General features: G+C 41.0%; 1 protein-coding gene across 1 annotated transcript; it reads left to right on the top strand.

Moving 5' to 3' along the window:
- Positions 1-1,133: 1,133 nt before the first annotated feature.
- On the top strand, positions 1,134-7,237 carry DDX20 (DEAD-box helicase 20). The gene is made up of 11 exons (XM_027444752.3): positions 1,134-1,373; positions 1,464-1,558; positions 1,852-2,020; positions 2,312-2,426; positions 2,509-2,651; positions 2,910-3,048; positions 3,408-3,466; positions 4,124-4,206; positions 4,914-5,019; positions 5,106-5,207; positions 5,913-7,237. Exons 1-11 carry the CDS (start codon positions 1,181-1,183, stop codon positions 7,022-7,024), a joined length of 2,316 nt encoding a protein of 771 aa, XP_027300553.1. The 5' UTR covers positions 1,134-1,180; the 3' UTR covers positions 7,025-7,237.
- Positions 7,238-9,694: the final 2,457 nt, after the last annotated feature.

Raw genomic sequence — 9,694 nt, 5'->3', positions numbered from 1 at the left:
CCTCCTACTACTTCTGGCCTGGCGCTGCCTTTCCCTATGTCCAGTGCTCAGGCTGTTCTCCAGTGTGTCTTGAGCCCAGCTTTCTCCCCAGGGTTCAGATTTATGCACTAATTAAAGCTCCTACTTGTGGAGCTTGTGGCAAGATCTCCAGTTCGTTTCATTTCCCTCCTGCAGTACAGTGGTTTTGTCCTCTCTGATATTTCTAAGTGTAAGCTTTTGTGTGGTTCCTAAAACAAACGGCCCAGGAAGGTATGAAAGGCTGTTTAGCTTTGAAGGTTTGTCTGTCTCGTATAAAGGATTGCTGCCTCATAAACATAATCATTAACTGCCTCTATGTAGATAAATGCATCTATTGAGATTCACAGTGGGGAGCCACAGCCTCGCTTATTGCTGTAAACAGGAAATAATTGCTAATGTTGGTAGAAAAAATGCCAGGAAATTAGCTGAAAAGATGTGTTGTGTCGATTACCCCCCAAAGCACAGCCTGTGCCTTGACTCAACATGCCAGCCCTGGGCCTGTGGGCAGGCGTGGATGGTGTGTCTCATGCCCTCATCTTGTTCAGAGGGGTGGCCTGCACCCCCTGATCTCCTGCAGATGGTCTTTGTTTCTGCCTTCTTTACCTCGTTCCTAATCAGGTCAGAGCTACCAGGTTTAAGACAAGCTGTAGGATGGGTTTAGTAGGTGACATTGGTAGCAGGGGGATGGTTGGCCTGGGTGGTCTTGGAGGTTGCTTCCAACCTTGATGAGTCTGTGATTCAAATACGTGTGCAGATAAAGCCCCGGTGAGTAGCAGTATTCCCTGCCAGCGTGTGAAATCAGATCAGAGGCAGGGGAACCGTTTCCACTGACTGCAGAAAACGGGGAAGTCATCAGTAGTTTACTGAAAACCCCGAGGAATTTGTAACTGAATGCAAAAATCCCACGTCCGACTTCTGGAATCCACCGCAACGAGCACCGCCACCTTCCACACTTCGAAGATGAGAGCTCCACCGGCTGCTTTTTACGAGGTTTATGTAATTTCGTCAAGGTAACGCACACAAACGACGGGACAAGCCCCAACCCAGCCCGCTCTGCCCCTGAGGGCCGGGCTCGGCGCCGCCAGCCCCGGGGCGCCCCCTGGCGGCCATGTTTTGAGGGCGCCTCTCGCGAGAGGCCGCGCGCCCGCTCCCCGCTCCCAAGATGGCGGCGCCCGCTGAGGCGGCGGGCGGGAGGGAGCGGACCCGCACGCGGGATGTGGCGGTGCCCGGGGGCCCGTCCGATTTCGGGTCTCTGCTGCTGTCGGAGCCGGTGCTGGCGGGGCTGGAGGCGGCTGGGTTCCACAGGCCTTCCCCGGTGCAGCTGAAGGCCATTCCGTTGGGGCGCTGCGGGCTGGGTGAGCGGCGGGCTGGGCGCGGGGTGGGGGGAGGCCGCGGGGCCGGAGGCCGCCGCCTGCCCCCCTGACTCCTGTGGCGGCTCCTTGCAGACCTCATCGTGCAGGCCAAGTCCGGCACCGGCAAAACCTGCGTCTTCTCCACCATCGCCCTGGACGCGCTGATGCTGGAGAGCCCGGCCACGCAGGTGAGCGCCGGGCCCTGCTGTGAGGTGGTGCGCCTCGGGCTGCGGGGGGGAATCGGGTGTTTCTGTTGGGAAAACAACGTTCTGGGCAGTGGGACTCGTGTCTTTGCCTGTGTTATTACGTGTAATTGTGTAGTATACCCCTATAAGTAGCGTTCTCATATCAGAAGTTTATCTCCGGTCATGTAGCAAATCATATGTAAACCGTAATATTTGAAGTTATCACAGCTTCTTGCCGTGCTTTAAGTTTCTGAACTGTTTTGTGGCATTTGGGTATAATTCTTTGTCACTTGCAGGCTCTTATTTTGGCTCCTACACGAGAGATTGCTGTGCAGATCCATGCGGTAATCACAACTATTGGAATAAAAATGGAAGGTTTGGAATGCCATGTCTTCATCGGAGGGACGCCTTTGAACCAGGACAAAGTCAGACTGAAGAAATGCCACATAGCAGTTGGCTCCCCAGGTGAGGATATGCAGCGTTGTACTTCATTGGGTACTGCATGGTACTTCACAGTGCAAAAATGTTATGTTTAAAGTTTGATTTCATTTTTTTATTAATAATAGACAAGGGTCCCAAAGGGCAGTGACGAAAATGTTTAGACCAAGATAGTATTTTTAGCAAGAGATTATACTAAATACACCTTTTATGAAGGCTTATTAAAGTGAATTTTAAAAATTAAGTACTGTGAAACTTATCTTCAGAACCTTTGAGTTAATATTTGTGAAGCTCAGTTTACTTTTTTTTCATACATAGGTCGAATAAAACAGCTCATAGAGTTGGACTACTTGAATACAGCTAGTATCCGTCTCTTCATTCTTGATGAAGCAGATAAGCTTCTAGAAGAAGGCAGCTTTCAGGAGCAAATCAAGTAAGAAAACCACATACCCTATGCATTTATCTGCAGATTAGATGCATGTTTTTTAGTCATTCCCATTTTTTTTCTCTCATAGTTGGATTTACTCTTCGCTGCCAGACAATAAACAGATGCTTGCTGTTTCAGCTACTTACCCTGAATCATTAGCTAATGCTTTGACCAGGTATATGAGAGAACCAACGTTTGTGAGGTTGAATCCTACCGATCTGAGTCTCATTGGTGAGCCATTTTTATTGATAATCTTATCAATCGATTTAGAGGAGTATCCTAAAACCAAAACATGCATCTTTAAAAAGTTTTAAATTCTTTGTGTTTCGTCTGTTTAAGGAAAACCTGTCTGGTATATTATTATTTGTCAACTGCGTTTATGTTTAAAAGTCCTTGTTTTAACTGCAGTGACATGTTGATAGCAGCACGGTGCTTTGCATGTTTTTTATGGAAATTTTCATCTGATGGTCTCCTTGGTTTCATGTTCAGGGTTGAAGCAGTATTATAAGATCGTGAATTCCCATCCGCTTCCACATAAAACATTTGAGGAAAAAACCCAGCACCTACAGGAGTTGTTCAGCAAGATTCCATTTAATCAAGCATTAGTCTTCTCAAATTTGCACAGCAGGTAATAAATCTGAAATAAAATCTGTTAAAAGCATGTTCAAAAGCAATGGTTATAATACCCACTCATGGGTATTCTATAGATCTTTTGCAGACTGCTTTGAGACCTTTATAGATTTCAGAAACACAGATCAGAAATATTGAAAGTAAAGCTTTAACACAGAAGTATCTTGTACGTTAGAGTACAGTGGGACCTAATATGCTATTGCTTTTATCCATCTGTTAGGTGACTGTCTGTAAGATGATGGTAACAATTTTGGAATGGAATCCTTGACTATTAAGAGTAGTCTCTTGTTAAGAAATGCATGTGGGCTGGTAGATATGTAGTTTTATTTACTGTTTTCATTCTGTGTATTGTATCAGGGCTCAACATCTAGCTGAAATATTAACGTCCAGAGGCTTTCCCGCTGAGTGCATTTCAGGTAAGCCCATTCAAAACTTTGTGATTCTGTTGGTTGAAATCGTGCACAACTGTGACCTATGATAGGAAAATTCATCCTAAAAGCTTGGTTTGTATGGCTTCTGTTTGAGTAGCTAAGAAGAGCATTTGAATCTTCATAGGTCTTTAAGACCTAAATATTAATTAAATTTTTACGCTGATGGACTTTACAGTCTTCTAATTTGTCTGAGAAACATATTATGAGTATTTAGACAAGTGCACTATTTTATTTTTAAAGGGAAAGCTTAAATTTGTAGCTTGTAGCTTGGGAATGCAGATGTTTAATTTACATCTCTATTTCTAGTTCTGTTGTAAAAAGTTTCAAATGTTTATTAGAAATCTTCCTTTGAATTTTTACTTCAGCATTTTTTCTGGGATTGTAAAACAAAATTTGTCTAAAGCCAATGTTATCCAAATGGGTTAAGTATCTATGTAATCGTTTTTTTTCCCAAATGAGCAAAAGGAAATACATTGCCAAAAAATAGTTCTTAGTCTCAAGCTTGTTTTGCTTTTCTTCTGTGTTTTTTCTCTCAACCTTATTTCTCATATCAAGTACAGTTCACAAAGCAGTGTCTTCCAGAATTTTAGGGGCTTGACACCAAAGAACATGAGCTATTTATTCTAACTTCTGTTTCTCTAGGCAGTATGAATCAAAATCAACGACTTGATGCTATGGCTAAATTAAAGCAATTCCATTGTAGAGTTCTGATTTCCACAGACTTGGTGAGTTAGTATTTCACAGCATGTGTGAGTGTTGCAAATAAAGCTGTTTGTTTGAGATAGTCAGATTTGTCTTGATGTTGAGTAGAACATACACGTACTGGTAAAACGTGTGACTTCAGTGCTGTTTGACTTTACACTGTGAAACTTTGAAATTGTCTACTGCTGATCATCTGTTTCAAAAATCAGTTTTAATTTAGCTGTTGGATGCTAGAAGTTTGTAGAGATTGCAGAGCAGAGGTGTTAACTTTGGGTAGCAGCTATGGGAAGAAGTTTTTATTAAGTGCAGTATACTCGCAATAGTAATATCTCAAACAACTCCAGATCGAGCAGTGGTTATGTTTGAAGCACTCAGCTTTTTTTTTGGGTGGTTAATGTGTTTCTTCTGTTGTTTACTTGAGGTTCTGTCATGGGGGAAAAAAAAATCTGCATGTTGTCATGTTGACTTTTTTAATGCTGGGAAGAAATATGCTTGTTTGTATTAGCTGTGCAGAAGGAATAAATAAAATGATCCCTAGTTTTCATTATCCCAGTGCAACGTGCCTGTTCTGTATGTATTACTGGAAATTCATAAATGCTTTATGGTGTGTTTTAACAACTAGAAGTTACTACATGAGCAGTTATTCCCAAATGTGTTGTTGTATTTCTTTAATTTTTTTTTCAGCATATTCAGTTATTTTTCCCCTTGTTTCCTTTTTTGTTTTCTCAAGACGTCTCGTGGAATTGATGCTGAAAAAGTGAATCTGGTTGTCAATCTGGATGTACCTGTAGATTGGGAAACATACATGCATCGTATTGGCAGAGCTGGGCGCTTTGGTAAAAGCACAGTTGTGGATTTCTTGACGTTGCACCAGCTTATGTAGGTCTGGTTAGGTAATTATACTTTTTGTTATGTATTGCAGGAACTTTAGGCTTATCTGTGACTTACTGCTGCCGCGGAGAGGAAGAAAACATGATGATGAACATTGCTCAGAAATGTAACCTTCAGCTTCTGCCTTTACCAGGTATGCTCTCTCCTGTGAATGCATCTACATATATATATATATATATTATTTATTTTTGGTTGCTTTTTGCTGCTCATTCAATGCTTCAGACATCAACACTGAACTGACATGCATCTTCTCTGCTATAGTGGCATTATTTTTGGTGCAGTTAGACTTCTCATCGCCAGTGCTTTTGACCTCTTGTGTAACTGCTGCAGTTGTGGGAAGAAATAGGAAATGAACTTAGTGCATGACCACAGATAGGGACAGGAACTCAGAATCCAGCTGTTGCATAAGCAAGTGCATAATTACTTGAATTTCCAGGAATTCAGTATTAAGCCTTTCTCAGGCTGTAAGATATAGCAGAAGGAAAGAATAATTGAAACGAGATGATCTGCTGCCATGCTTTACCAGAAGCTGTTCTGCCAAAAATGTAGCACTTAACCTTCTTGCATAACTACTAACTTTTTACCTGATTAAATAAGATGTGAGATATAGATGGTGAGTAATGCAATGCTTGTTGTATTAATCAACTTCTTGATGCCTTCCATGAAGAAAATGTTCTGGTTATTTGAGCTCTTTCAAGAAGTGAAGAGGTTGGTTTGCATCCTTAAAATGTCTTAACATCTTATCCATGCTTTTACAAAGCTTTCCTTCAGTACTCATTTGAATTCCAGAAGGAAGGATGCACTTAATTGAGTGCCTGCTTGTTTCCCTTTTGTACAGAGCCTATACCTCCTGGAATGATGGATCAGTTTGAAGACTGGGAGGTTGAAGTCAAACCTGTTGTATGTACAGGTGCTTCTGTGAATTCTGACACTGTGTGTCTCAAATCAGAGGAACCAGTACTTCAGTCTGTTCAAAATAGTTTTGCGGAGGTACATCAGCCTCATTCTGATCTTGCAGGCGAAAATTCTGTAGAGCGGCCAAAAAAGGCTCTGAAGCAAAAGCTGGTGAAAAAGTGCTCAAATTCCGCAAATGTGGAAAAAGGTAGCAGAAACCCCAAAACTTCCAGTTGCAACACAGAACAGAAGAAGCGAGTAGAAACTGTCTCCAGAATAGGTGTACAAAGTAATAACATGGAGGCTCCAGATGAAGAAGCATTGAAAAAAAATCTTCCCAGAATACCCTGCTTGTCATCTTTCAAAAAGCAGCAGAACAATCCCTGGAACTTCTCAGAGTTTGTTGAGGACTACGAATATTTCATTAAAGAAGGGTTGGAGAGAGACGTTGAAATTGTAAGAAACTATTCAGGCCCAGGAGAACAATGTGAACTCCCCAGAAATGGTGATGTAGAGTGGAAAGAGATGGAACGTAATGCAGAAACAGTAGCAAATGGTATGTCTGGTGACAGTGATGGTTCGTACAGTTCAAGTGCTTCCTCCAATAGCAGTGAAAATAACTCGTGCTTTGAAGCATTTTCAGATACTCAGAAGAATGCTGTTCCTACCACACACCAGGGTCTTACAGGCTTCTGTCCTACACCAGAGAAGTCAAAGGAGCTATCGCAAGTCCCGAAGCAAAATAAAGCAAAAAAGAAAATTCTGAAACAAAATTCTAAACAAAAGAAAAACCATTACCATCAGTGCCCTAATCCTTCCACAAGAAAAACTGAAGATGAGTGCTCCTGTGGCTCTTGGGATGATGCTGCTCCTGAGTTTCTGCAAGAGGCTTGGAGTTATAAAAACTACTGGAGATCTTATTATCAAGCATGGCAAAACTACTATGCTGCAATGTCTCACATGCACTACAGGAAGAGTTACAGACAGTTTAACTGGATGAATGCTTATCATGCCAACTCAGTTTACCTTCAGGAACTGCTGAAAAGTGATGATTAATATAATGCTTCTGCTCTTAAGGATGGGCTGGTTGGGACAGCAAATGGAAAATATCTGTGAAAACATAACTGTCTGTCTACAAGTACATTGTCAGATGTAAACAGATTGAAGAAAAGTATTGTCTTTTGCATATGCGAGCTGTGTCTAGGTAAATGTTTTATATGCATTCCAGTGGTGATGTTACAAGTTGTTAATAAAAGGAAATGAAAGACAGCTGGATGTTCAGTTGCAATCTTTCAAATGCTAAGTAAATGAAAGACAAAAGTCAGTTGCTTCCATGTAAGAAAACTCAGCAAGGAGAAAATGCAAACCAACCCGATTTTCTCTGCCTGATTTCCTTGCTTGTAACTTTTGGGTGAGGATGAATTCATAATGAGACTACAAAAGTTGTTTATAGTCAGAGATCATTTCCCCTTTTCTGTAATTCTCTTATTAAACATCGGGCACTGATTATATACCAGTTACTAGTGACAGACTAAAACCTGCATCTCAATGCTTGTATTGCTAATTTTAGTCCAGTTAATTAACACTGTATAAATAACATTTCTATAGAACAGGCAAGCTGTGCAGTAGGGGATGGTTTAATTATGTACAAAATCTGCAGCTATTATAATTGGTCTGTCCCTCAGGGTGCAACAATATCAGACTTGCCACACTTAAAGGAAAGCTTTAATTAGAAATGAAATTACCTGTTAGTACTAAAACTAATTGGTATTTCTTGTTTTGGTTGCACTGCCTTCTACATAGCTATCCTGTAGCAGGATGGGATGGAAGTGGTGGCTGGTTTAGGCTATTGATGGCTACGCTGATTCTTCACACTAAATTTGAAACTTCATGCTCTAGTATGTTTGGGAGCAGAGACAGAGTTCTGTGGCTAGTATCTTGGATTTCTCAAAGTTCACCAGAGCACATCTAGTCTGTTTTCTATTTTTTCTTGATCAAGGTAAGGTTGGATTATCTTTAGTGAAGCACTGCTTCCTATCTGATGCCAACTGTACTTCCAAGGAGAACTTCAATTTGGAGAGATGGATGTCCTCAAGGCTACTCGGTTGCTCACTTTTTGCTATTTTCAAATCAATTTTGAGAAGTATAATACCCTTTCACTCAGCTTATATTAATAAATTGTTTGTGGGAGTTCTTAATGTTGCAATGTTCTTGTGGAAATCCTGTGGTGTCCCTGGCAGCACCTGTGCAGTTTCTTGTGTCGTTGTGGGTCTAAACTTTATGCCATGCAATTCAGACTCTTTGCTGTGAAGAAAAACTTTAGGAATCTTGTAGTTTGAGTGGTGTAGAAAATTAGCACAGGATTAGTTGAGTGTTGTCCTGCACTAGGCTATTCTTGGTGGTTTTTGTTTTTTTTTTTCCCCTTTTAGCTGGGGAAGTGGTGTCCCCTAGTGGGTGTCGTGCTTCACTGCAAGAAATAAAAGTCACATTGTTCAGCCTTTACTGGGTGTTACCTCACGTTTCAATTTGATCAAATAATTTTGAAAATTTTAAAAAATGATTCTACGTGACACTTTCTGTTATGGTTCAGATGAGATCAGCTCTACTTGTTGAAGTAGAAACAATCTGCAGTTGAAACAATCTGACCCTACCTGTGATAATGCAAGTCTGTGGCCTAACAGGATCTTCTAAGGCCAGGCTGCCTTTTAGAAGAAAGTCATAATATGTGCTCTTTAAATTAAATATGCATTATTTTAGGAGTATTTTTCTTCCGTTCTTCTCTTCCCCTACATTACTCCATTGTGTCACAACACATTACCACAGAGAGAGGGCTCTTCTACATTACGTCTGCATAATTTTAAGATTCTGTTCTGGTTTCCCGGATGAAGTTTGCTGCAACTCTTAACACACAAAAGGAGGTTGCTGTGAAAGTTACACTTAGGTATCTGCTTTAATGCTCTTCTACAGCATCTCTGTTATCTTGCTGTTCTTGTCAATTATTGTTGAAGTAAGTGTTTTAGTATTTAAATGCAGCTCAAGTTGCTTAGGCTATCACCCAATGTTCTCCAAAATAACCTCCCAAAATCTTTTTTAGAAGAAATCTACAGCATCGTCTTGGTATTTGTGGCACATACTCTGTTTAATCCAGATTGGATACATCAGGTACAGCAGTGGCACAAGACTCAATACTGTAAATGATATACAAGTTTCAACATATGCACTACAATTCCAAAAGAAGACAACAAGAAACTTGGTTCTTCTAGAAAGTTGTTCTCAAATGAAGCTACCTGCAGTTGTATACAGTACATTTTGTATCTGTCCTCTGATGGTTGTAAGCAAAGCCCATTTATAGTACGAAAATAGAAAATAAGGTTGAGAGCTTCTCATAACATAAAACTCCTAAAGAAAACACCATTGGAATGCCTTACTAATTTATCAAAAATATACCATCACACGCGTTTTGAAAGATACTTCATTGGTCCGAGGAGCCTGGGGGAGCTCCCAGTCATAGTTGCCACAACTGAGAAGAACATTCGGCATGGTTATTGACTTCTCACCCACACAGCTGTGTGACTCCCTGTGACTAGTACTAGCTTAAATCAAAACGAAAACACGTGCACACATATACACACGAAAGTAACAGACTATTGACTGAGATCGAAACTCAGGAAGGAATTTTCACAAGCTCTTTGTCACCTGGTCTTTTGAGTGATCCACCTGTAGTTT

The sequence above is a fragment of the Anas platyrhynchos genome, chromosome 27, assembly GCF_047663525.1.
Source record: "Anas platyrhynchos isolate ZD024472 breed Pekin duck chromosome 27, IASCAAS_PekinDuck_T2T, whole genome shotgun sequence".
Classification (NCBI taxonomy): domain Eukaryota; kingdom Metazoa; phylum Chordata; class Aves; order Anseriformes; family Anatidae; genus Anas; species Anas platyrhynchos.
This window is presented reverse-complemented; position numbering and strand designations above follow the sequence as displayed.

Coding starts and splice junctions, on each gene's coding strand:
- DDX20 (XM_027444752.3), top strand. CDS start 1,181: ATGGCGGCGCCCGCTGAGGCGGCGGGCGGGAGGGAGCGGACCCGCACG. Junction 3,467..4,123: donor TCCCGCTGAGTGCATTTCAG/GTAAGCCCATTC, acceptor CTGTTTCTCTAG/GCAGTATGAATCAAAATCAA. Junction 5,020..5,105: donor TGGCAGAGCTGGGCGCTTTG/GTAAAAGCACAG, acceptor TATGTATTGCAG/GAACTTTAGGCTTATCTGTG.